Here is a 27,933-nt window from a genome sequence, read left to right as displayed (position 1 = left end):
CGCAAAAGCAACGATGAGCCTCGTTGGATCGGCCCTCATCTCGTACTTCTATCTACAAGATCAGCTGTTCGAGTAAAGGGGAAGAAGAACTGGATCCACGGCGCCCACATTAAAAGAATCCCTTTGCCTCTGCCGTATGACCAGAGGGTCCAGGAGGGTATCGCTGACTCTGAAACAGACACTGTACCTCGTTTTGTGCCGTTCAGTGATGCACGCATAAAAGGCACAACTTCAGCACAACAGAGTGACGATATTTTGCAAGAAGCTGTGCCACCGTCAATTCGATTGGACACTACAGAGCCTGAACTCTTGTTTCAAGATCAGACAGTACCTGGCCGTTTTCATTATAATCTAAGACCAAGGCCTATGGACAAATAAATATTCTTTTTCTTTTACCTTTTTATTTTTTTTGATAACCAGAGCTCTCCCATCTGAAGGACTTTCTTGATTTTTGTTTTTCGAACCACCATCCGGGTTCAGCCGCAGGGTCACGGTGCCAAGACTTTGGGGTACAGGCCGAAGACGTTAGGTCAACGGTTCTGGTTGGTCTAGGGCGTTCCCTGGACTGACAGGCGTACTCCTTAGCAGAAGAAACTCACCCGCCGCGAGCGGCACGATTAGAGGATGGAGTTTTTCAAGATGGAGAGACCCGCTGAGGAAATGAACTTTAAAGCAAGAATGTGTAAAATAATGAGAAGCAAACGTTTTGTATTTTTATGTCTGTTTATATTATGTAGTATGGTAGTGTTTACTGTGGGATTTGTATTCTTCTCCTCTCAAGAGCCCATTGCAACCACTGAACAGCCTATACCTCCTCCTACTGTCTCCTCACACTCTTTTCACCCTCTGCCTGAACATGAACAAGCTAGACGGTCTGAGTTTGTAAACAACTTGTTTATTCAGCTCCTGCACCAGCACCAACTAGTCATGAATACAACCAATTGCTGGGTGTGTGGTTTAATGCCACATACCATTAATAAGGGTATTCCTTATCTAGTGCTGCCGTTTAGTTACAACGGATCGTCATGGGCATTCCAGACCATGTTTCTCTTTGCTCTAGATGCGTACTCCTCGCGACAACCGCGTTCCATCAGACCTAGTACAAATAATAAAGCCTTAATGAAAGGAGTTGCCGATATGAGCAGAGATATCGACGCATACTCATCTATACCCAAGGAGGAATTGAGAGCTTATGTAGGGTGGAATGCGACGGGGTATAGTATTAGTCTGGGTGAAAGACAGCGAAAAATCTCATCCCCAATCTGGGTCGTACCCCACATAGGTCGGTTCTGCTTGCAAGGTAATGGTCAGAATCCAAGAGCTCAACTGGGGAGAAGTGACTGTACTGAAACGTACACTTTTCCGTCACAGTTTTCCCCTGCGTTTTTGGCTGCCAAGGGTACATATTTTATCTGCAATGACCGAGCGTATCCATGGTTGCCCCCTGATTTCTCGGGCACATGTTATATTGCAAATCTGCTACCGCCAACATTTACTGCCGCCTCTGACTATCACAAGACCAGAGTTGTGAGAGGCGTGATTAGTAAGGAGGATACTGCCGGTCAGGAAGCGGGAGATTTCTTTTTGGGTTTCCTGCCGTTTTGGGGACCTATGGTCAATGGTAGGAACCTGAGACAACTGACTCGTGTGGTTGAATCCACTGTTAATGTTACGGCTGGTGCCCTTGGTAATTTGACAGCTGAGCTCCAAGCGGATCGCCTCATGACTTTGCAGAACCGCATGGTTCTAGACGTCATACTTGCAGACCGGGGTGGGGTATGTAAGGTTATCCAATCTAGTTGTTGCATTTTCATACCAGATAACGCTCCAACAGTTTATCAAGCCATCTCCAAACTACATAAAATATCTGAGTCCATGCACGTGGATAAAGGAGATTGGTCACTGGTGGGGTGGTTCTGGGAACTGATATCTGCCTGGGGTTGGAAAGTTCTGATGGTCATTGGAATGATCTTAGCCATCCTTTTCCTGTTCTGTCTGTGCATACAGTGTGCTCCTGCGATATGTGGCCTCTGTGCTACATTATGTGTAAGGAAACCTGTATCGAGGGACGAGCTAAGTAGTAGGATGATGCTACAGCAACATCTCCATGTCTTCGTGAATATTGACCTAGACTCGGATTGAAATGAGTATAGTTATTGCCTATGTAAGGGCAAAAGGAGGGTCTGTCGTACTTTGCAATTTGGGACCGCGTAGGAGGCAGGGCCCTACCCCTGTCTATCGCGGTATTAGCGAACCGCAAATGGTCAATGCGGTATGTACAAGTGCTTTGTGTAACGTTTTAGCTATGAATGCACTGTGTATACGTTATTATACATCACTACGTGGGTTCCATCTTAGAGCGGTGGCCATCTTATGGTTGCCCTCACATAGGCTACATATCATGAAGCAAATACGGGCCTTTTAGAGCACATGTGCCTTCCTTTGATTTTTCTGTGACCTGGGCAGCTTGGCTCCGCTGCCCCAGGTCAGTCCGGTCTCACGAGCTCCCCGTCCTCCGGCCACCTGTGATTAGCATCAGGGCTTGACACACCATAAAGCCTTTTCATCCTACACGAGCCTCCAGCTAATCTCTTTCACACCTGGCTGTTCCTGCTTTATGACTTGTTTTCCAAACAGGAGATGCTCATGTTTATTGGGGCCTATCGATATCTGATGTGGGATCTGAGCCTTGCTGGGTAAATAATTGTGGGCTGGCTTGACTGGAATGTGGGATGGTCATCATGACTCTGCCTTTTCGTTTGAAATGTATACATATGAATGACCATGCCATAAAACAAGGAATGTATGCTTGAAGCAAGATATTTTGTATTTAAGGAGAAGCCCGTTTCTGTGATTTTTAGCAGTCTCCTGAGAACATACACGCTGTTGTACTTCTAGGATACCTGTAATTGGTCTGCAGCCAATAAACTGATCTTTGACTTCACCCAGAAGACTCTGTGTTTCTGTAGGTCTGAAACAGGAAGAACCCGAAGTCATAGGGTGTGTTCCCCTGCACCGCTGGGCTTAAAATTCCCAGTACTTCAAGTGGCGAAAAGCTAAGCAATGCAGGTCTTTTCTACGCCTGCTCTGAAGAGTGGTGAAAGGCCACGCAATGCATGTTGTTCCTACACATGCTCTGAAATGTGGCAAAAGGTCACACATTCTCCGTCACGGGCCACTCACCGGTCCGGTCCTGTCAATAGGACTGGGCGTCTTCTCAGGGGCGTCAGACATTTTCGGGGACGGCAGTGGAGGTCAGTATACTTGATGGATCCATTCCTTAGTGCCTTCCATACCCTTCTTATCCTCAACAAGGTATTCTGGATGTAACTCAGGATCACTGTGGGAGGTAAAGGTCTCCCTTCTCTTGCGTCGGTGGCAGCTAGCCACTTGGAGTGTGGAACTCTCCTCATGCCTGTAATGGGCCGATGCATAACACAGTCTTTAGGCAGTGTTGGAGGCACTCCCTGAATAATCTCTGGCCCACACCAGGGTAGTGGAAGTGCAGATGGGTTGAACACGATCTCTCTCATTCCTGCATTTGGCCCGCACGGGGCCCCTCCTGTGGGATATCCTTGGTGATTTGCTTCACCTCTTCAAAGAGGCCTCTCTCTCCAGGGCTCCTGCCCATTCTGTCAGGTTCACTGGATCGGCTCTCTGCACACTTTTGATTTTTCACTCTCGGTCCCTCTTCATAGGCACCCTCTTCTGGTGCTTTGAGTACCGTTTCTTCTGGCTTGCAGTGGTCTCTTCACCATTCGGGGCTTGCAGCGCAATTTCCTCATTTGCAGTGGTGTCTCACAGCCACTGAGGGTGGTTGTGCGCGCAGTAGATGTTCTCCTTGCACGTTTTGTGGGCTTTCTGCCTTAACTGCTTTTGGCATCACTGGACTGCTAGCGGCTTCCTTGACTGGGCAGCTTTAAGCATCTTGGGGCTCTCTACTGTAGTATCCAGTCTTTCTCGCTCCAAACCGACAGGCAGACAAAGAGGAGTGTGTGTGTCGCAGCTCTTACCCACCGATCCTGTGCTGGAGTAGTGTATGTCAATGTAGAGGATGTCCCTTCATGTACTCTCTGTGTATGTCTCTCTACAGGGGTTCTTTGTCTCTCCCCTTCAACTCCACTCCACCGGGGGTATACAGTGCTGTCTCTGGATGGTCTCTTGCTGAGGTGTCTCTCTATGAATACTGACAGTGCGTGGTGCTTCTCATCCCAGTGGGCTGGGCATCATGGAGAATGACCAGTTTCCCTTTTCTGCATTTAGTAGCAGGGAGTAATGCTCTTGTCTTGCAGAGCTCTGTTTGAAGTGACTCTTTGGTATGGACAATGAAACATACTCTGCAGGTTTGCGGTGGTACAGGTGTACTGCAGGGATAAATTACTGTTTATTATTTATTCCTGTTCTTTTCAAGCTAGTTCACTTATGGCTCTGGAGAGGTTAGTCCTTCACCACTGCTGTACTGTGTTTGGCTTGTGAGCCGTGGAGATCATTTTTTATATACTGTCTGTTTTGCAAAGGTCCCTGCCTGGTGAGTAGCATTTAAAAGGCTGGAATGGCATCCTATGACTGGGCTAACAGCTGAAACCGGGGTCGGCTTCATTTGAGGAACATGTCGCATAACAGTTTCTCTGGCGCCCTCCGGTGGCGTTTGCCCGCATTGTTTTAGTCAATTATAGAGTTGAACAGACTGTATTTATTGCATTGCCATTATTGCTGCTCGGGCTGTGTGCGCTCTTTACACTCATGAAGATGAGGGTACCTGCCCTCATTATGCTCCACTAATACCCAAACAAAAGAGGAGTGAGCTTCCGTGTTTAGCCTGACAGTCTTTCTCCTGCTGTGAGGTGATTTCCTACGCTCTGTAGGCACTTTTTGTTTATGCTCGCTGACCCTTTTAAAACAGTGCACGTTAGATGTATGGCAAACACAAGCGAGTTTTTCCAAGGCCAGGAGTCAATGTTTTCCTTTCCAGTGTCACACCGACCGGCAGCATGCAATGGCAGCAGACGAACCCCAGGGGGTGTACAGCGATCTCTTGGTCAGGCTGAACTTTCCTTACCAACTGCGGCCCTCGTTGTAAAGCAAGAGGCGAGGATCTGTAGCAGCCCTACCAGTACTAGGTGAGTTTAAATTGTGACAACTGTTAGCTTTTTTTCTGCTCCACTCTTGCTAGTCAGTCATTTATCAACCTTTAATTGTCACATCAGGGCTTGCCTCGTCCTGTCATGCTGGTGGCATCCTTAGACTGTTGTGATGTTGCGGGGCCTGTTCATGAGCTGCTCGCTCTGGCAGCAATCTTATAGACCTCGCTGATGCTGCGGGACACCCATCGTTGTAGATGCGATTGCAGGCCTCTGTACAGCGCTTGTGTGCCTCCTTTAAGTTCTAGGGGTGTTCCACAATTTTTCTCTGCTGGTGGGGTGCTGCAGTCGGCTGCTGGTGCACTTGTCAGCACTTCTCGTATCAGGGCGCTGCTGGCACTATGGTAGCAGCCAAGGGGTGAAGACAAAACTCAGTGCAGGGGCAGCAGTATCAGCTGGGAGGCATCGTCAGGCACGCTAACTCACGCTAAAGCTTCCCCAACTCTCTCTTTCCCCTTAGGGGGGACGACGGACAGCACAGGGCTGACAATGCCGGTGCCGGCCTCTCTCAGGGGTATATTATCAAGACAGGCGATAAAATTATACCCGCTTTAGCGACAGAAAACTGCCACTAAAACGGCGATAATGGGTTTGATAACATGCTCCATGGGATTCCAATTGAAGCCCATGTTAGATGTGAAGGACATCTAACATGGGCTTCAACTGGAATTCCATAGAGCATATTATCAAGCCCATTATCGCCGTTTTAGCGGCAGTTTACTGCCGCTAAAGCAGCGATAATTTTATCGCCTGTCTTGATAATATGCCCCTCAGTGCATGCGCAGCCTGGCAGTGGGGTTATGAACTTCAAGGCCGGATAACGCCAGTGGCACCTGCTCTGTGCCAGGCTAAGTGCTGGGCTTTGCCTCACCTTGCAGGTGTCCGGACGGGTTACCTTCTCTGCACCAGCTCTCCTTGTTGCACTGCCCAGTCCCTCAGCTGTCAGCTGACGAAGGACTACGGGGACATTGGACTGCAGCCAGCAAAATTGTCTCTTCTTGCTCCTCTTTCACGTCGAGGAGATGGTGCTCCTTTCTCTCTACGGGCTGTTACGCTGTAAGTAGGTGTGGGGTGTCTTACACTGCGATAGTACCCCAACAGATAATTGCGTAGTGCAATCAGCAAACACTCGGGGTTAGACCCCCCCTCGTCGCCATTGTTGTGTCTGCGCCCTAGGCCCACATGATGGATAAGAATTGACACCGACACTAATCAGTGGTACTAGAAACAGCCTCCAGCACATGCACTCGGACTCTTTTATTCGCAGGGTCACCTAGACTTGGGACGCCTGTGTTGAATGGGTATCGGGTGGGTGTAAGGGCCAGCCCTCGGGGGAGTGGCTGGCAAAAACAATAGACTGTGTCCAGCAGGACACAACAGTGCTAACCTACACGAATCTATAGAATTCTATTGGTTTAGAGAATATTTTCTCTGCAATGCAAGAGACATGGGAGAGATCCCAGATTCCTGCTGTTCAGTTTTAGGGCGAGAACAGTTCTATTTTTACTGTTTTCCACTGGGGTGTCATAAAGACGTCTCAGCCCGTCCTTCCCAGTTTGATGGCAAGGCCTCACAGTCATTACTCGCTATTCCTTATTTTGCAATCTACTTAAAAAAGTTCTCAGTCCCACTATTAAGGAAATACAAAATTTGACAGAGTAGAGCAGCACTAGGATTTTTGCAACTACTACCCCATGCAGATACTTTTAATAACATGGGATCCTTTCTGAAGTCAGCCGTAGGATTCAGAAGCACTATGCTTCCTTATCTTTATTAGTTATTTTTATCTTAATGCTGAGACTGTGTGATAGCTAATCATGAATGTTATATAAGCTTTTTATCTGTTGTATGTTTTTAAACACTATGGGGCAGATTTATGAGCCCCTTGCGCCACTTTTGCGTCACTTTTAACATGGGAAAAGTGACGCAAAAGTGGCGCAAGGGGCTCATAAATCTGCCCCCATGAGTTGATGGAACCCGTTTCATTGTTAAGTGGTACAACACTTGTTTTATGAATTATGTATTAATGACCTCAATGTACTACTAAGTGTGTTTCAGCATTCCGAATAAAGTTTATTTGATCTTGATAATGATCCAGTAATCAAATCGTTCCTGCAGACACTCTCTGTCCTTCCTTTGTAGCAATATTCTCTTCCCATAGGCATGATTAAGTCCCTACGTGTAACAATGAGTGCTTAATGTGGTTTCACCACAATGGCAGTGCTAATGACCCCATAACCCTGATTAATGACTAGAAAAGTAAAGCGGAGAGTATTCCTTCCCTGCAGATTATGCTGTTAGTTAAAATTAGCCTAGGCTCATGCTATTTTATGTGCATATCATGAGAGCACAATCACACATTGTTTCCATGTAGCCACTCCCCTTGAGTATGTAAATGTGTGGACACTTAATTCTGCATGCTTTGATCCTTATGTATATTTTTCGTCAGTATGACTGATTCACTAACTGAGTTCCTTCTCTCTTGTTTACAGGTCAGCAATGGGGTGCCAAAATCTGGATTCTTTGGTCTACCACCAGCCTTGTGCTTCTATTCACTTGTCCATCACCCTCGCTTCCTAGCCATCAACATCTCAATTGGGTTGCATATATAACTAAATGATTCGCCCATGGTATGCCTTTAGAGGGGAGGGAGTGGGGGTGATTATTTGGTAGGGATGAGCTTGGTCCCACCAAATGTAAATTCAGATGATGGTAATGATTGGTCTTGTTGATTTACTCGGGATTACTTTAATCCATTTCTGTTCCATTTCCCGTTACACTTTGCATTTGAATGTTTTGTGGTACTTAACGAATACACGATTCCTCTTTATGAACTACATTTGGACTTAAAACCCTTCATTCATTTAACTTGTTTTTTTATGTAAACGCATTTATTGGCACACATGTGTTACTTACCACCTAAGTCGCACACCTTTAAGAACGGTGAAAGATCGAAGGCTGTTACCACATCCTTGTCACATAAACTGCACATGGAATTCAAATACTGCATAAACTTTAACGTGGAATCCTCCGACCTGGAGATACAACAAAAATTACAATATATGAGGAAGGCAACCCCCTAATTGAATAGGTCTGGGAGGAGGGGGAAAAAACAAATGAATGTAGTTACAAGAACAACCTCCCACCCGACCTTTATTTCTTTACCAGTGGCTTGCTAAAGCTCTAAACTTGGGGCATACGCAGATACTACTCTCCACACACCAACTTTGATAGTTATTATTTCACTTTTTATTAATTTTTTTATTTTTGTTTTTTAAATATTTTGAAAACACATTTATCAACATTTGAAAATTCATTTCATCAACATTTCATTTTGTGCAACAATCACAATACAATTTCAAATTTGTGTTCTAAATATGCAGACTGTTACTGTACAGAATGAATAAAAACAGAAAAACAACAACAATCCCCTGCACTCATACCACATTCAAATAATCCACAACCATATAACTAGCATACTAACACTGCCATACTACTCCCCAGACCAACACTGCATGCACAGATGGATAAAGAGTGAGGTGGCATCATCCACCTTCGGTTGCTGTGCTAGAGTCTTTGGGTGTCACACTCTCTGGCCGACGTACGTTTCAATGGACAATATCAATGGTCTCCATCTTCATCAGGACCTTAAGGGTTACATATAATTGTTTGTGATGGGTAAAACGTTTGGGGGATCTGGTAGGGAACTGAGAGAGATGCTCCATCCAGGTCTGTACAGGCAAGAGGCAGGGCCTTTCTGGAGTTTCATGTCTTCTATCTGGCCACTGATGCCATATAGAAGACAATCTCCCACCCAACCTCTATTTCTTTACCAATGGCTTGCTAAAGCTCTAAACCTGGGGCATACGCAGATACTACTCTCCACACACCAACTTTGATAGTTATTATTTCACTTTTTATTAATTTTTATCTTTTTGTTTTTTATTTATTTTGAAAACACATTTAGCAACATTTGAAAATTAATTTCATCAGCATTTCATTTTGTGCAACAATCACAATACAATTTCAAGTTTGTGTTCTAAATATGCAGACTGTTACTGTACAGAATGAATAAAAACAGAAAAACAACAACAATCCCCTGCACTCATACCACATTCAAATAATCCACAACCATATAACTAGCATACTAACACTGCCATACTACTCCCCAGACCAACACTGCATGCACAGATGGATAAAGAGTGAGGTGGCATCATCCACCTTCGGTTGCTGTGCTAGAGTCTTTGGGTGTCACACTCTCTGGCCGACGTACGTTTCAATGGACAATATCAATGGTCTCCATCTTCATCAGGACCTTAAGGGTTACATATAATTGTTTGTGATGGGTAAAACGTTTGGGGGATCTGGTAGGGAACTGAGAGAGATGCTCCATCCAGGTCTGTACAGGCAAGAGGCAGGGCCTTTCTGGAGTTTCATGTCTTCTATATGGCCACTGATGCCATATAGAAGACAATCTCCCACCCAACCTCTATTTCTTTACCAATGGCTTGCTAAAGCTCTAAACCTGGGGCATACGCAGATACTACTCTCCACACACCAACTTTGATAGTTATTATTTCACTTTTTATTAATTTTTATCTTTTAGTTTTTTATTTATTTTGAAAACACATTTAGCAACATTTGAAAATTAATTTCATCAGCATTTCATTTTGTGCAACAATCACAATACAATTTCAAATTTGTGTTCTAAATATGCAGACTGTTACTGTACAGAATGAATAAAAACAGAAAAACAACAACAATCCCCTGCACTCATACCACATTCAAATTATCCACAACCATATAACTAGCATACTAACACTGCCATACTACTCCCCAGACCAACACAGCATGCACAGATGGATAAAGAGCGAGGTGGCATCATCCGCCCTCGGTTGCTGTGCTAGAGTCTGAGGTGTCACACTCTCTGGCCGACGTACGTTTCAATGGACAATACCAATGGTCTCCATCTTCATCAGGACCTTAAGGGTTACATATAATTGTTTGTGATGGGTAAGAAGTTTGGGGGATCTGGTAGGGAACTGAGAGAGATGCTCCAACCAGGTCTGTACAGGCAAGAGGCAGGGCCTTTCTGGAGTTTTATGTCTTCTATATGGCCACTGATGCCATGTGATGAATACCTTATCTTCTTTCATAGGTATATGTCTCAACGAGTTCCTCTCGCTGCAAAGATTGATATTAATGGAATCTCTCTAGGTCGTATAAGATGTGTCTCCTCTCCCATATGCTTGACCACGAAGATTCCGGCTCTTACTTGCTTTGAAGCCTTATGCTGATCTTGTGGTCCTCTTTCAAAATGACGTTCTATCTATCCCTTTTTGTCTAAGGTTTCTCAAATCTGAAGGGGGTTATCTTTCGTTACTCCTCTGACGGACGCCCTGTCACCATCCAATTCCGATATTCCTCCGAGTAGGGATCCTACAGAGGTTGGTTAGTCTGAATATATGATTTTATTCGGTGTTACTAATTATTTACAGTGATGTATAAAACTACCCTAGGTAAGTGTCGGAAAAACTAGAAACCCGGTTTCGGCGGAGCGGGGTAGGTCTACAAACCACCCTTGGGCGACAAAACTTAGGCTATCACGCATCCCCAAGAGGCTCGCCAAGTACCGACTGGAGTGGCACTTTCTAATACGTTGGGCCAGTCCAGCACGTAAGAGTCTAGTTTTTCCGACACTTACCTAGGGTAGTTTTATACATCACTGTAAATAATTAGTAACACACCCTCACAATCTTGTAGATAGTTAAAATCACTGGTCCTGATGAATTGTCGCTGGATCCCCCTGACCTTGTAGGCATGAAACATGTTGACCACCTGAGCAGAGTAGAGTAGTCCCTGACCCATTTAGTCAAGACTACCGCCTCTCATTTCATTTTTAACAGGGTGGTTTACTGACCGAATAAAATCATATATTCAGACTAACCAACCCCTTTTTAACCACACTCACAACATCTACACCTACCTGGCCCTCACTTGCACTCACCCTCGGCAAGGAACAAAAGATCTCCGCCAAAGAGCCCCATCCCTGGGTGCCCGTCGGGAATTGCAGCGCCGACCCGACGAGGAGCAAAACCCAGATGATGAAGCATGACACCTAGCTTGCTGGGTGTGTGAGGGTTTTAGTTCCACCAATGTGGGTTCCCCCACCCCACACAGTCCCATACCCCTCAGGCTCACTAACATTACCCCCCACTTAGTCTAAATTCCAAGGAGAGTGTGCTCTACACTCTCCTATACCAATAGAGGAACTGTATACCCTTTCCGTTTAACCATTTCAGGGCCTGTATACTGGACCTCATTAAATATAGCCCACTTGTCTTTAACATTTTATTCTTCCTTCATTTGATTGCGAAGATAAGGTATTCATCATATGACGTCAGTGGCCATATAGAAGACATAAAACTCCAGAAAGGCCCTGCCTCTTGCCTGTGCAGACCTGGTTGGAGCATCTCTCTCAGTTCCCTACCAGATCCCCCAAACTTCTTACCCATCACAAACAATTATATGTAACCCTTAAGGTCCTGATGAAGATGGAGACCATTGATATTGTCCATTGAAACGTACGTCGGCCAGAGAGTGTGACACCCCAGACTTCAGCACAGCAACAAGGGTGGATGATGCCACCTCGCTCTTTATCCATCTGTGCATGCAGTGTTGGTCTGGGGAGTAGTATGGCAGTGTTAGTATGCTAGTGATATGGTTGTGGATTATTTGAATGTGGTATGAGTACAGGGGATTGTTGTTGTTTTTCTGTTTTTATTCATTCTGTACAGTAACAGTCTGCATATTTAGAACACAAATTTGAAATTGTATTGTGATTGTTGCACAAAATGAAATGTTGATGAAATGAATTTTCAAATTTTGATAAATGTGTTTTCAAAATATTTAAAAAACAAAAAGATAAAAATTAATAAAAAGTGAAATAATAGCTATCAAAGTTGGTGTGTGGAGAGTAGTATCTGCGTATGCCCCATGTTTAGAGCTTTAGTAAGCCACTGGTAATGAAATAGAGGTCTGGAGGGAGATTGTTCTTGTAACTACATTTATTTGATACAACAAAAATTATGCATTTTGAAGGATATTTAAATCTAAGAATGGTCTGAGCAGTTTGAGAATCTTTTTTATAAGTGCACATACTGTTGTCATATCTATTCTGCATATCTAGAAATTTGACAATAATTCAAAATTACTTTTTATGCAACTTGTACAAAGTTCAACAGTTTAAGGCTCTACCCAATGTTCTAAATTTTGTGAAGGTTCTTTTATGAATTTTCTATATATATATCTTATTACTAGCCCTATCAAGCAGGGATTTTCTCGCATAGTGCAGAGCCAAGCGCCTGTTTTATATGCCTGCAGGGCGTAAAGTGTTTTTTTAACCCGATATTTCTCTGAGTTAGAACGTTATTTTCAGACAGCGCATCTCAAAAAAAGTAGGCATTGCTCATCTGTCTCTGTTTCTGAACTATGCTGTATAAAATGATGCACAAATTGGTGTAAATATCGAGCAAAATAAACTGACTTTAACACCCTAAAAGCGCATAAAACAATCGGGCGGGTCTGTGATGCACCAGAAAAGACCATCATGATAGGGACCATGATGTCTTAACAAAAGCCATTCAGAAACTGGAGTATCCTAGTGGTGTTTAAAGCTGGCATGATATCAAACTGGGGCCAATTCTTTCACTCAACAGTTCTATTTGTAATGATATGGGTTCCTTTTCAAATATACATGGAATTGTATATCTGTGCTGTCTACTTATGTGGTGTGGTCTCATGTACCAGAATTGTAGGTCTGGCGCTAGCCAAGACTTTTTGATTTTGCTAAAATTATTTGTATAATATTGTTACTTAAAGGGGTTGTCTTCATCCATTGGTCTGTTGGTGCATCATTCACATTTTTCTTCCACCAACTACAACAAAGAGCACTGGTCTTCAATCTGTGATGCGCAACCCGCAGGGAGGGCGTTAAGTCCTGGGAAGGGGTCACACATTCCCCAGCTTTACTTATCCCTGCAATCCAAAACCTTTGCTTTTCTTATGGAAAAAGAAAGCCGTACCCGGATGGCTAATTTAGATCATTATCAGCTGCTTGCCCAAATGTAATTTGAATGTGCCTATCAGTTAATCTGCAAGTGTAAAGGATGCTTGGGAGAAGTTCTGGCTTTAATTGATCAAATCACTCCAAGGTTTAATTTGTTTTTTTGAGTGGAAGTGCAAAGAGTTAGCAACTAGTCTGGGAAGTGCTTGCTTTTAATTTTATCTGCATTCGCACAGCCCTTAGTGCCCCTAGGGAGGTGTTGAAGGGAAAGTTAAGTAAAAAACAAATTGCATTGCATACGCTCCGGTATTATGAAAATCTACATTTTTGAAGCACCATTTTATCCTAAAATCTTTTTGCATGTTTTGCAGTATTCTATCTTACACTGTGTGTAATGCAGGTATAAAATAATGACTTAACATATTCACAGTGCTTTCTGTCACAAGCTGTGACCTTGTAGCAATAAAAATACACATCACTATTCTCCACTGCCCCAATCAAAATTCAATTCTGTGGCTCTCTGGTTACACACAGACCTCTACAGTGAATTAACTAGTAGAGGATTCATAATGTATTACAGTGCATTTCCAAATAACAACTGTATTTATTCTTCATTAATACTGCCCATTATTTTATATGTAAATAACTGATGGTGACAGATTTAAAAAACGTACAGAATATTTTTGTGCTTATATATGAGAGGCTTGCATTCCCAGAGCATCACTATTTTTTACGCTTCGGTGTTGCAAGCATCTCAACCATACTTATTAGGTAGTGCAAAGTCACCCTGCATGGCTTTGCAATGCTTCATTGATATGGAGTAAGACATAGCTGTGCAAGTCACTGCGTTGCCGTACTCTGCCTCAAGGAGGTGTTCCATGGGCTTTGGATGTTTCAGATGGTCGACATGTTTCAGCCAGTGCCTTAGAGTGTTCTGGCTTTCCTCAGGACCGTTTTTTTAAAAAAGGTGTGGTGAAATAAAACAGACTTATTGTTGTGGTACAGACTATGTGATACACTCACTAAGGCGTTTTTCTATATGTGAGAGGGGGATTCCCTTCTCATGCATATCTGTACAAACAAACATTAAGAACAAGGACAAAACATTTACAGAGAGAGTCAGTAGTCAATTTAGACATATGGTCAACAATGCTTAGGTGGCCAGCTCTATAGTGCAGGGTGAGAGGACTATAGTCGGCTAGGTGTGATGGTACTGGTGGTGCCATCAGAGTTAAAATACGCGACTAGTTAGGAGCGTGGTGTGGCTAAAACACGGAAATCACACTGAAAGGAGTTGACTTAGTGTGGCAGGGCGCAAGAAAATTGTTCTTACGCTTTGGGTTATTAGCCAAGGCTTCCTGGAGGGAAGCAGTAAGGGGATGACCCTATGAGAGAAAAAGTTATAGGCTGTAGGGGTTAGGGACCTGTGAGGAAAGAAGCGTTTACCCAGTGTTTTGAGGCTTGTCAGGATTTGTCATACTCACAGTCTTTCTGGTCAGTGCCTGCCTTGTACCTGTTGCCCCGCCGTCGTCCTCCGGTAGAATGAGCCTGTCGGCGTGTGGGCTTTTTATACTATGGTTAACAAGGTAATGATGAGCACCTGTGGGAATAGTAAGGGTGGAAAGACTACCCCTTTGTGTTGTTTCTGCTCATGCTCGTGGTTTGCACACTAGTCTCTCGTGCATGCTCAGTATATCAGCGCGATTGCTATGTTGTTGCTCATGCTCATGATTTGCACACTAGTTTCTCGCACATGCTCAGTATGAATGCGTGATTATAATGCAGGTGATTTGTACTCTAGTCTTTTGCATATGCTCAGTATGATAGCGCGATTGCGTTAAGGTACATGTAGCAACTAAAATATGCCGCCGTTGGTACAGGGAAAGGGGCAACACCCGTGTTAGGTGTGGCGTGGTCTTATCTGCGCAGGCGCGAAGGGATCAGCGTTGGCTATGTATGCGCTAATATTGGGGAAACATGCCTGTGGGACGCGCCGCCTCCCAGAGTGGTTCGACCCGTTAATCACTGCTTATTGCGCATGCGCTGCTAGGCGCTGCGCGCTAAAGTTGACATGGCAGTATTAGGGGGGTTTGAAGCATGTGCCCATGATAATGGCAGCCTAGTGGTACACACAAGACGGAGCATGATCTATGTCTATGTACAGAGGGACTATGGCACGGGGGACTGACCACTGTACACAGGCGAGGTAAGTCTAGGGTGTGACTGAATTCCACGGTATGGCGTCGTTGAGGCCATTGGTTTGGGTGGATAGGCGATATATCCAACGTTGTTCCTTGCTGAGTAATTTCTTCTCATTATCCACTGCCAGTTCCGGTAGTTGTTCGATGATGGTCCAGGTCTGGTCATTGGGAGTGTGTCCCTGGGTGATGAAATGACTGGTCAGTTTACTAATGTTCTTCTTGCACCTGATTGTGCTCCTGTGTTCTGTGACTCTAGTTCTTATTTTGCGGGCCGTCATACCGATGTATCGGATGCCGCAGCTGCAGGTAAGTAGATAGATCACGTTACGTGAATTACAGTTTGTGTGGCTGCGTTGAGTCCACACCTTGTCTGGTTCTAGTATCAATGTTTTCGTATGGCTGGTAAGATGGCACACGCTGCAGTCATTGCATGGATAATGTCCAGAGATTTTAGGCAGGCCCCACGCATTCAGGATAGTGTTGGGTTCTCTATTGGTCAGGGGTCTGGGGCGGGTGCTCACGAGTTGGTCTTTCAGGTTGTTGCACCTTTTGTAGGCAAACCTAGGGGTTTCCCATTGTCGTTGTCCAGAGTTTAGGATTTTCCAGTTTCTGCGTATGAGCTTCGCCACCTCATTGGAGGCTGTGTTGAATGTGGTGACACACGTGATGGGTTGGTCACTCTTGTCCTTGGGTACAGTTTCCAAGAGGGCCTCCCTATTTTGGTTCCTGGCTCTTTTCTTGGTTTTGTTAATTAACTAAGTCTGTTTTATTTCACCACACCTTTTTAAAAAAAATGGTCCTGAGGAAAGCCAGAACACTCTAAGGCACTGGTTGAAACATGTCGACCATCTGAAGGACGCAGGGGGCAGTAACTCGCCACCCTCACGCGTCCTGTAGCCTTACTTTTAACCGCTGGTGACGGCCCAGTTATTAAAATTTAATTTACCCTCGGGTACTGGGACCACCACCAAGCCGTTTTAAATCACAACTCACCCAACCTCACTGCACTCTCAGCAATATACCAGCTCCGCTGTAATCAGGCATCGTAGCACACCCGGGACATACTAGGTGTCACTGGGTGGGCCCGATGATGAAGCATGCCACCAACTAGGTTGGTGGGTGAGGGCTTCATGAATACACCAACAAGGTGCCCGTGACAGAACTAATTTGAGTACTGTAACACTTTGGTCAACTTAAGCTAGTCCTCTTTGTTTAATCACATATAAACCCTCGGGGACTCGGACTAGCTAACTAGTCCTCTCTCTCCCTCTTGTTACACGCATGCGAAATACGGATATCATACTTGTATTTGGTTAGACAATTGGGTCAAATATACCAAGAACGATGGAGTCTTGGCATTTCCAGAGCATGGTTCATTTAATTTAGCAGTTTTGAGAAATTAGAGAGAGAAAATGATGAATCCAGAACCGAGACTTAGACCAACACAATTTGAAGCATTGAAAGAATGGGACGATGAGATGCATGATCGAGAGAGACAGAGGAGTGGCGGAACATATAGATACATGTTTGGTAGATCATATGGACATGAGAATCATGATGACCGAATGAGAAGGTGGCAGAATGCGAGTATGACTGAAGGTCTATTTCCTGTAAGAACTGTAGAAGAAATTGGATGTAGAAAATGCACAGAGAAAAGACATAATGTTGAATCAAGAGCGTATGGAGTGAATGAATCGGAGGATGATGTTCTTGATGACATGTTTTATAAAAATCCACCTCCATATCAACCAGAACCAGAAATATTGATGCCAAGTGCCCCAATAAGAGAGACTTTAGGAATCATTAAGTCAGAACCAATGTCCCAAGATTTGGAGAAAAATAATTCCATTAGAGAGGTAGAGAGAAAGTCAGATAGTAAAGTAAATGGTGAAAATTCGGCAGAATTAGCGAAAGCAAACTTAGAATTAACTGAGAAGATAAGAGAATTGACTAAAAATCTAGAAGCTGTGACAGTTCCAGTGACAATAGGCCCTGTGATGCCTATTTTTGATAAACAGAAAGATAGCGAACATTGTTTAAAGGTTCCTTATAATAGCAATAAACCGGCTGAGAAGCCAAAACAGAGCCAAAATGAAAATCCATGGAGACAGACAATGAGTATGATCGAACCAAATGTTTTGAGTAACCCTTTTATAGGCCAAAATTTAGCAGAAAGACATACAATGACAGTGGAGTCAATATTAGAGACACAAAAGGATTTAGAACGAAGTAATGTAGAGAAACCAGTAGGTCCATCTACCGAAGAATTAAGTGAATGGTTGAGAAGCTTGCAAAGAAAAGACAAAGAATCCCAATCAATCGATGTGGCCAAATTACGAATGGTACTGGAAGAGTTATTAGTAGGAACTATCCCCACAGAGAAATAAAAAATTTATCAAGATGAGAAATTACTATTTTTGTGCAAAAGTGTAACATGGAGAGCGAAAAATCTGCACGAAAGACTAGAAGAAGTAGCAAATGAAATGGGTATAGATATTGAAAAGGTAAAGGCTTTACAAAAACCATATAGAATAGATTTCACTGAAAAAGATATTGAAAATTTGAACACTACAGGACGGATAAGTCAGATTACGGAAATAATTATCTTGTTGAGAAAATGGGGAGATGTGGATAAACGGAGAAGCAGGTGGTACCGAAAATGAGATGATGCCCCAGATAAAACGTTTGCAGCATTTCCTGTAAGAGTAAAATAAAAAGTAGTAGCAGAATGCCCCATGAAAGAAATTCCAGGAGGAGGATATGTACATGTTCCATGGACAAGACAGGATATTTTGTCTTTTACAAATGATTTCCCTCGACTACGTGAAAAGCCTGTTGAGTGGTATAGACAAGTGGACAGATTTGTGAAGTTGTCTAAAGTACTATGGATTGATCTGAATAGTCTATTTGACATAATAGTACCAGCAGATGTATGGACAGAGTGCAGGTTAATGATCAATTGGCCAACTCAGGAATACCCTAGAGATCCAAAAACTGGAGCTCCTGATCCCGAGGTAATGAAGAAATATGAACAGGTTATTGCCTTTTTGAAAAACAAAGCACCTCCTAAAGAGACAGATTGGGTGAAAATTGACAGAACACATCAGGAGAGCAAAGAGTCAGTACATTCATATTACGAAAGGCTGATTTTAGCCTTTAAACAGTTTAGTGGTGATGAAAATCTGAGTGAAAAGGATTTAAGTCATTTTGTATACAGATTTGTATATGGTTTACGTCTAGAGATTAGTGAAATGATAAAACAACATACTGTAGACTGGCAAAATAAGAAAATAGACGAAGTATTGAGACATGCAAAATATTTCAGTGATGAGATTGAAGCAAAACAGCGAAAATTAAAAGAAAAGGCTATGTGGGCACAAGTAAAGGTAGCAAAGAGACAGGAAGCACAATTAGCGGAAAAAGCGAATAATACAGGCCCGAGACAAAAGTTAATTCCTGGGAAAGGTAAAGGAAATTTTAATATAGGAGAAGCTAAAAAGAAATTCCCATGTCATAATTGCGTTAGAATAGGGCATTGGAAATCCGAGTGTAAATTTCCCCCAAGTACTCAATGAAAATGCATCATTGAATCCACAGGTGCAGAATGAGGTGAGTGGTCAACCGCAGCTAAATAAGTTGCCACGCGCTAACGCTGTTTCGCAGTATTGGCTACAACGCGATGAGAGTGATTCAGAAGAGGGTTATTGACGGTGCCGAAGGGAGGAAGAAGAGTGCATACTTGGCGCAACTCTAGAAGTAGACCAGACACGCCCATTTGTAGATGGGAAGATAAATAATGAAAGTATTACTTTCCTAGTTGATACTGGTGCTACTCGATCAACTGTCAGGTCAGCTGATGTTAAGAACCTTTCTCTTTCGGATGAAACGATCCAAGTAGTTGGTGTATCCAACAAACAGATTAAAACTTATCTTACAGAGCCAGTGAAAGTTAGTATAGGGAAATTTTCCGAAATGCACCGCTTTGTCGTGTGTGATACTAGTCCTGTGAATTTATTAGGTAGGGATTTGCTGTGTAAGATGAATTGCGCTATATTCTGTACCCCTGATGGGATAGCCTTTGAGACCCTGGATGAAGATGTGTTGTATAAAATGACAATGGCAAACAGGGAAAATGAGGTTACTGAAACCTATGCTGTATTTAACCCTGATGAATTACCTAAAGAATTGAAACAGTCTGTAAAAGCAGAAGTTTGGGATTTCACAGGAGAAGATGTGGGATTAATGAGAAATGTAGATCCAGTAAAAATAACAGTGCAGGAAGGAGTAAGCTATCCAAATGTCCCTCAATATAAATTGACACCTGAAATAATTGAAGGAGTTACACCTGTGATTGAGAAAATGATAAAACAAGGCATTCTGAGAGAAATAATGAGTAGTCCATGTAATTCACCAATTATGGGACTGAAAAAGGCTAATGGGAAGTTCAGGATAGTACAAGATCTGAGAAAGATAAACAAAATTGTTGTGTCTTGCTGTCCTATTGTACCAAATCCACCTGTGATTTTGTATCAGATCCCCCATGATGCAGAATGGTATACTGTGATTGATTTATGCCATGCTTTCTTTTCCATCCCATTGCACCATGACAGCCAGCAAATTTTTGTGTTTCGTTTCTGCAAGTGTATTTTGGCTTGGTGCCGAATTCCACAGGGGTATACAGAAAGCCCCTCAATATTTAATCAGCTATTGAAGAAGTCTTTGGAAAGTCTAGTAATGCCCGAAAATTCAGTGTTAGTTCAATATATCGACGATCTTCTTGTGGCGTCGAAAACCCGTGAAGCTTGTGAGATAGACACTATAGCCTTGCTGAATCATCTGGCAGATGGAGGACTTAAAGTGTCACCATCAAAATTACAATTTTGCAAGAAAGAAGTACGATATTTAGGCCATAACATTGAAAAAAGACTGAGAAAGATAACAATAGACAGAATCAGGATCATAAAAGGAATGAGAGCACCCATGACCCAAAGAGAGGTGAGAATGTTTCTTGGAATGGTTGGATACTGTCGTCAGTGGATCAGCAATTTTTCGTTGATTGCAAAACCTTTAGTACGATTGACAAGAAGTGATGTGAGAGATCCCATTGATTTGAACAAAGAAGAACTGGCAGCTTTTAAACGATTGAGAGATGGGTTGTGTGAAGCACCTGCATTAGGTATGCCTGACTATGAAAAAGAGTTTGAGTTGTATTGCAGTGAGAGGAATGGATGTGCACTCTCTGTTCTAATACAAAAGCATGGAAAACTGAGGAGACCAATTGCATATTTCTCATCAATGTTGGACCCAGTAGCTGTAGCCCTACCTGGGTGTTTGAAAGCAGTGGCTGCTACCTGCCGGAGTTTGGAACAAGGTGGAGGAATTGTAATGGGATATCCTGTGAAAGTGTTTGTACCTCATGATGTGGCAATCCTTTTAACAAGGAGTCGCACTCAGTATATGACACATAGTCGGCTGACTAAGTATGAGAAAGTCACATTAGGTGCAACAAATGTAAGTCTTGTGAGATGTTTGAATGTGAATCCTTCAACATTGCTGCCTGATGCTGAGAATGTAGAAGTCAGAGATGAAGCAGATCACGACTGTCTGGATGTACTCGATTTCTGTACAAAACCAAGACCTGACATAAAAGATGTACCTTTATCAGAAAGTGATTTTGTCATGTTTGTAGATGGGTCTTGTTTGAGAACAGATGATGGAGTGTTGAGTGCAGCATATGTGGTATGCACAGTTGCAGCAGTGATGGAAGCATCCTATCTGAAAGGAGTAAAATCGGCCCAAGTAGCTGAACGTGTTGCTTTGACTAGAGCATGCAAGATTGGGAAAAGTGTGAGGGTGACTGTGATAACTGACAGCCAGTATGGCTTCGGAGTCATACACGACTTTGGTCAAATATGGCTGCAAAGAGGGTTTTTGACATCAAGTGGAACTCCCATTAAGAATGCTGAAGTGGTTGGAAAATTGCTTGAGGCGATACAGCTGCCTAGGCAATTGGCTGTTGTGAAGTGTGCTGCCCATAGTCAAAGTGGTGATTACATCGCCACTGGCAATAAATATGCCAACGACATGGCTCAATACTGTGCACGTAATCAGAATTCCATTAACAGGTCCAAGGAGAAAGAGGTGATTTCTTGTTCTTTGATGTTTACTAACATTGTGGGTACCTGGGAAGAAGTGAGACAATTACAGGAAGAAGCAGGAGATGAGGAAATGAAGCAGTGGGTAAAAGCAGGATGTGCACCAAGAGAGAAGGATCATTTGTGGGTTTATCGGGATGGAAGACCAGTTATGCCTGATAGCATGATGTCTGCCATGACACAGATGTATCATGGTCAGGGACACATAGGGTGAGATGCCATGATCAGGTCATTTAAGCAGACCTGGTACAATGCAAAATTCAGACTTGTAGCAGAAAGTCTTTGTCAGAGATGCCTAATATGTCAGCAGTACAATCCTGGAAGAAAGACAGTAGTGAGCCTAGGAACAATAGGTCGAGAAGGAGGGCCTTTTACTAGAATGCAAGTGGATTTCATTGAGATGTCTCCCTGTAACAGGTTGAGGTATGTTTTAGTTATGGTCTGCCTATTTTCTAGATGGGTAGAGGCATTCCAAACAAGAGGAAATGATGGAAAGACAGTGGCAAAATTACTTTTGAGGGAATTTATCCCTAGATTCTGATTCCCAGTAACAATTGAATCAGACTGAGGAGGACATTTCCATAATGAGATCATAAAATTGATTTGTGAAGCATTGAATGTACGACAAAAACGACATTGTGCCAACCGCCCAGAAGCTTCGGGTGTGGTGGAACAGATGAATGGTACTATCAAGAACAGGATAGGGAAAATGTGTTTAGCTACAGGTTGAAATGGCCTGATGTCTTGCCTCTGGTACTCATGACTATTAGATCAATTCCAGACAGAACTACAGGGTTGAGCCCCCATGAAATTATCATGGAACGGGTGATGCGACATGTGTTCATACCAGTCAACAAGCTGATGACTATAACTGATGACATGGTGTTGGAATACTGTAAAAGCCGAGCTGACGCAGTTCATTCTGTGTTTCATCAGGTTACAGCGGATGCCACCACCCTTGAAAAGAACCAAGCCCATGATCTGAGCCCAGGGGACTGGGTGAGAATAAAAGTACACAGAAGAAGAAACTGTTTGGTACCAAGGTGGGGATAACCACAACAAGTTATCTTGACCACAACAACAGCTGTAAAGTGTGCTGGACTGAAAAACTGGATTCATGCAAGTCATACATTGAGAATTCCAAATCCAGTGGATAGCACAGAAAAGGAGTATTTTGATGAATCAGAATCCAGTACTGAATTGGATGACAGAGAGCCAAAAACAAAAGAAAACCCTGAAAGGGGGGAATCAGAACCAAGTCTAACATTTGTCCCCAGAAGTATTTCCTTGAGAAGAAGGTTACAGATTTCTGATACCAGCTCAGACTCAGAGACTGAACAAGGAACTCTTTTATTTTTTTATTTTTTTATTTGCAGTTTGAACACAGCAATACACAAAGAATCAGCACAGAAACAAATCCGATCAGCACAGAATACAGTACATAAGATTAAGCAAGAAACAGATAAGAGCAAATTAAAAAAACTTGTGACCCTAGCTCGACTGGGTACTGACCAATCCTCTCCATGTTGATATCGGGGCCCACAATCTATTTCCAAAATCCCGCATCTTTTTACTCTTTTGCTCATACAGACAACTCTCGATGTTATGTATGCTCAGCAGTCTAGACAGCCACATTTGAAAAGAAGGGGCAATGTATCTTTCCAACCCGCAGAAATTAAAATCCGAAGCACTGCCACAGACATAAAGACCAGCGCTTCTTCAGCCTGTACCAATTTCTGCTTATGATCACATCCCAACAACATCAGGGTAGGGGATAGATCGATCTTATGACCTAGCAACCCCTCCCAAAACTTCCCCACTTCCCTCTGTAATGAAGAAAGTGAGCTGCAGTAAAAGAACATATGCAAGAGATCGGCTTGTCCAGCATTACATCTTGGGCATCTATCATCTACCCTAACCCCCCACGCGAATAATTTGGCGGGAGAATGATATAAATTAAATACAGTTTTATAATGCTGGGACCTCAAATTTGTAGATCTAAATACTTTTTTATTCAGGGTGAGGGCCAGATCCAAGTCTACATCAGGGTCCCCCAATTTCAAAGCCAAAGCAGCCTCGGTTTTTTCCATATCATCTTGCAATTCTGCAATTAACTGCTTATAAACCCATTTTACCTTCTTACACCCACCATTTAACAAAACAAAACTATCCTCTATTAGCGAGGGTTTTGGTCTCAATGCCTTTAATGACCGTGCTACTTGGCCATACAGAAACCAGTGATTGACCGGGATATCAAACCTTTGTTGAAGGGCATCAAAACCAAGCGGTTCCAGGCCTCCCCATATATCCCCAAAGGTCCTAATGCCTAAATCCCTCCATACCTGTAAATTCCTGTCGGCCCCCACATAAGGGAGCAAACTAGAGTTACACAAGTGGAGATAGCGATTTACCTTTGGAATTTTGCAAAGCTTAAAAATAGACCTCCTAACCCCCCAGACCCCTTCCAAGATCTTCAGGCGGGGCCTCTTATAGTATCTTCGATCAACTTTCCGCCACAGCAGCCCAATGGCCTTTTCCCCAATTAACAACTCAAAAATGGAGGGTATATCCTGGGCTGCCGAATTAATAACACCGAAATTAGTCTTGTGTTGAAACAAAATGGACATTTGTGTCAAGAGACAAGACCAATGATAAAATCTCAAGTTTGGTAGGGTCAGCCCTCCCCTATCCCTGGGAAGTGACATAAGATTTGTAGAGCGCCTGACCCTGCCATACTGCCAAATAAATCTTATGAAAATAGAATCCAAGCTATTAATTAATTTTTCCTCCAAAAAAGGGGTATGGCTCTAAACAAATAAAGGACTCTAGGAAATATTGACATTTTTAAAACATTTACCCTCCCGATCAGAGAGAGATGTAACACGTCTATCCTCTTTAGCTCTTTTTCAATGGATTTCAGGAGTGGGGGATAATTCTCAGCTATTATTTCCTCCACTGAGGCATTAATCTTAATCCCTAGATATGTTGCTGAGTCCACATATCTCGTATCACTTTTAACTATATTCCCAGTGCAAATTATTTGGGTTTTAGATTCATTTAAAAGGTAGCCAGACCACTTGCCAAATTCCTCTGCTATTTCGACCAGGGCCATGAGCGTCTGTTGAGGGTTGGTTGTAATAATTGCCAAATCGTCGGCATAGGCCAAGATTTTACTGATGTGGCCATTGCAAACCACCGGGCTAATCCTGGAGGACCCTAGTATTTTCTGGATGAGTGGGTCAATGTACAAAGCGCAGAGGATCGGGGAGCAGGGGCAGCCTCTCTTTATGACTATCTTCTCAGAGCTCTCTCCCATAACCACCACCCTCGCGACCGGATCTATGTACATAGCTTTGAGAGCTCTGATAACTTTCTCCCCGAATCCTCTCCCTACCAGCACACCCCAAAGGAAATCCCAGACGACCCTATCGAAGGCCTTTTCTGCGTCAAGCAGGATCATGGCCATCTCTCCTTCCCCTGCCGCCTGGGCATCGAACAGCGCTATTGCTCTTCTAATGTGGTCCGTAGTGCTGCGGCCCGGGATAAACCCATGTTGCCAGGGGGAGATGAGACCACCAATGATCCTGCCCAACCTCTTCGCCCAAATCTTTGAGTATAGCTTAGTGTCCGCATTAATTAGCGAGATTGGGCGATAAGAGCCTAGTTTCTCCCGGGGTTTCCCTTTCTTATGAAAGACTACTATATTGGTTTCTCGCCAGGAGGCTGGAACCACTCCTGTACACAATATTCCATTAAATAGATCCACTAATAACGGAATAATCACTGGTTCTAGACATATATAGACCTCCAGAGGGATCCCATCCGGGCCAGCGGCCTTACCAGAGGCTAGCTCACGTAAGGCCTCAATTATCTCACCGCCACTGATATCCCTATCCAATTCATCCTTCTCCAGACTATTGAGGCGAGGACCATTATCCACCACCTCATCCCCCTGACTACCGTCCCTCGTTTCCTCGTCATACAGGCGTTGGTAAAAGTTTTTAAAAGCCTGTATTATCTCATTTCCCTTAGTGAATTCCTCCCCATTTTCTTCAATCCGAGAAATAATATTCCTAGCTTTCCCCTGTCTTATTTGCAGAGCTAACACTCTGCCGGCCTGCTCTCCCGTTTCATAACGCTTAGCCTTAGATGTTTGATACTCTCCCGAAGCCTTCTGGGTAATCGACTTCTGTAATTCCGCTCTAATTTTCAGCAGTTCACTCTGACTCTTACTGCTATCCCCTCCCATAATTATATCTCTCATATGCTGTTCTTCTGCATCAGACAGAATACCTATTAACCTCTCCATTTCCCTCTTTTCCTCCTTTCTTATCCTGGCCCCAAAATTTATAGATTCCCCCTTAAAGCGGCTTTGAATGACTCCCAAACGCCATTCCTAGAAGCGCTAAACCTATTGACTGCAAAAAACTTGTCTACCCAATTCAACAAATGCCCAGTAAATCTTGTATCCGCCAATAAATCACTCTCAAATGTCCACCTGGTCCTGATCCTATCAGGTCCAGACATTTCATAAGACAATATCAAAGGATTGTGGTCAGACAATATTTTCGGGAGTTTCGTTATTCCTACTCTATTTATTTCAGTAGAAGAAATAAAAAAATAGTCCAACTTAGTGTATTTCTGAAAAGGATTTGAAAAATATGTAAAGCCAGGCTTTAACTGTTCTTTTGCACCCCATACATCCTTTAACCCATGGGAGTTGATAAGGGCTTTTATTGCCCTGAAAACTCTTGGTTTACGACCCTGATACACAACTAAGTCACCCCAGTCAGAGGAGATATTTAAATCTCCACACATTATTATGGGGGTTAACCAGGTCGCTAGTTCTAGTTCTAGGATGTCAAAAAGCTCCGGATCATCTTCATTTGACCCATACACTACACAAAGTGTCAGGCCCCTTTCTAATTCCACCAAAACCCATCTCCCTTTGCTATCCACCTTAGTCCGTCTGATCTCTCCCACAAATTTTTTAAATAAAATCGCAACTCCTCTGTTTGTTGAAGATTGGGTAGAACAAGCCACCAACTCAAAACCGCTGAAAGACATAAGGCCCCTTTTAGACCAGGGAAGGTGAGTCTCCTGAAGACAGAGAATATCGATTCTATAATTCTTAACAAAGTGAGCCAGCCTTAGATGTTTCCTCCAGTCATTTAACCCACCTATGTTAACAGAGCAAATCCTAATGCATGCCATCTTGACGTACTATTTGGACGGAGCAATAAACCAGCTCTTTAGGCTCCTTCGGAATCCCTAAAACCATAATCTGACTAAAAAAATAAACAATCTGAGACAAACTGCAATTTTTTCCCTTATTTTTTCGCCCCTCAACCCCCAAACCCTCGCCTCCCTTCCACCCTCCCCGATCTCCCTCCCTTCCAATGTGATCCCCTCCCCTTACACTGACCCACACCCAAACCGTCCTTAGTGAAGCGCTCAGACCTAGTCTGTGCATATGATGGAACTGCAGTGAGCAAGTGAGGACAGGCACTGAAAAACAAAATAGATGGTACCCTTTAAAGCCCCTTAACTTATTTTACAAATTAACTCCCATCGGATTGACTTAGAACGTATCCTCACCCAATTCCTGTGAGATTATTTTACACCCCATTTTACACCCCATATCCAGTCCAGGGAAGATTGATAGTAGTAGTCTCGGGAGTCTCAGCAGGCGATCACCGGGTCTTAGGACGCAGAGGGACATCATGGCCCCCAAAGCGGCTGCTGGTGCTACAGCGGTGCTCCACAGGAAGAAATCCCAGAGGGAGGAGATCGAGGCTGAGGGTGAGGAGGACCCGCGAGGACCCCAAATACCAGGAGGACAAACGAGGAAAAAACAACAGGTTGCAGGCAGGACCCGGCTTGCGGCAGCTTCAATCGCGGACATCTTCCCTAAAGTTGGTAAGGAGAAGGAGAAGGGGCCTAAGGGTGCGGACGTTGGTGCAAACTCACTGGTGGATACTCTTCCTGGTAACCCTCTCCTGTCTCTTGAGGAACGCTCTGACTCTACCACCCCTACTGGTTTATCCTCAGCTAATATTCCAAGCTCGTCATCTTTCCCTGTAGAGAAGGAAGTCGTCCCAGATGAGCCGGCCCCTGAGGAGGTCATCACAGCACCCTTAGATACGGGGAAAGGATGTGGTGGTATCTCGAGTCAGACCTCTGGGGTTGATCGCACGGGAGGTCAGCCAGGGCTAGGAACAGTAGTAAACACCGAGCCTCAGAAAGCTGATCTGTTGCCTACTGGTACAATCACCGACAAGGAAAAAGTGCCGAGTGAATATTACTTTTCTGTCTCTGATGGGGCGGAGTGGTCCGAGGAAGAAGAACGTAGCTCTTATTTAGGCTCAGAA

The 27,933-nt window shown here is 43.6% G+C and overlaps 1 protein-coding gene across 2 annotated transcripts in view; it reads right to left on the bottom strand.

The window, feature by feature from the left end:
• LOC146802565 (acetylserotonin O-methyltransferase-like) overlaps nucleotides 1–27,933 on the bottom strand; it is a 689,077-nt gene that overhangs the window by 357,035 nt on the left and 304,109 nt on the right. For both annotated transcript variants that reach the window (XM_085622124.1, XM_085622125.1), the window contains exon 5: nucleotides 8,058–8,176. In XM_085622124.1, coding sequence (XP_085478250.1) covers nucleotides 8,058–8,176 — 119 coding nt within the window. The remainder of the gene's footprint in view (nucleotides 1–8,057; nucleotides 8,177–27,933) is intronic.

Source organism: Triturus cristatus, chromosome 8 (genome assembly GCF_964204655.1).
Source record: "Triturus cristatus chromosome 8, aTriCri1.1, whole genome shotgun sequence".
NCBI classification, from domain to species: domain Eukaryota; kingdom Metazoa; phylum Chordata; class Amphibia; order Caudata; family Salamandridae; genus Triturus; species Triturus cristatus.
Note: the sequence above shows the minus strand (reverse complement) of the source record. Positions and strands in the feature narration are given on the sequence as shown.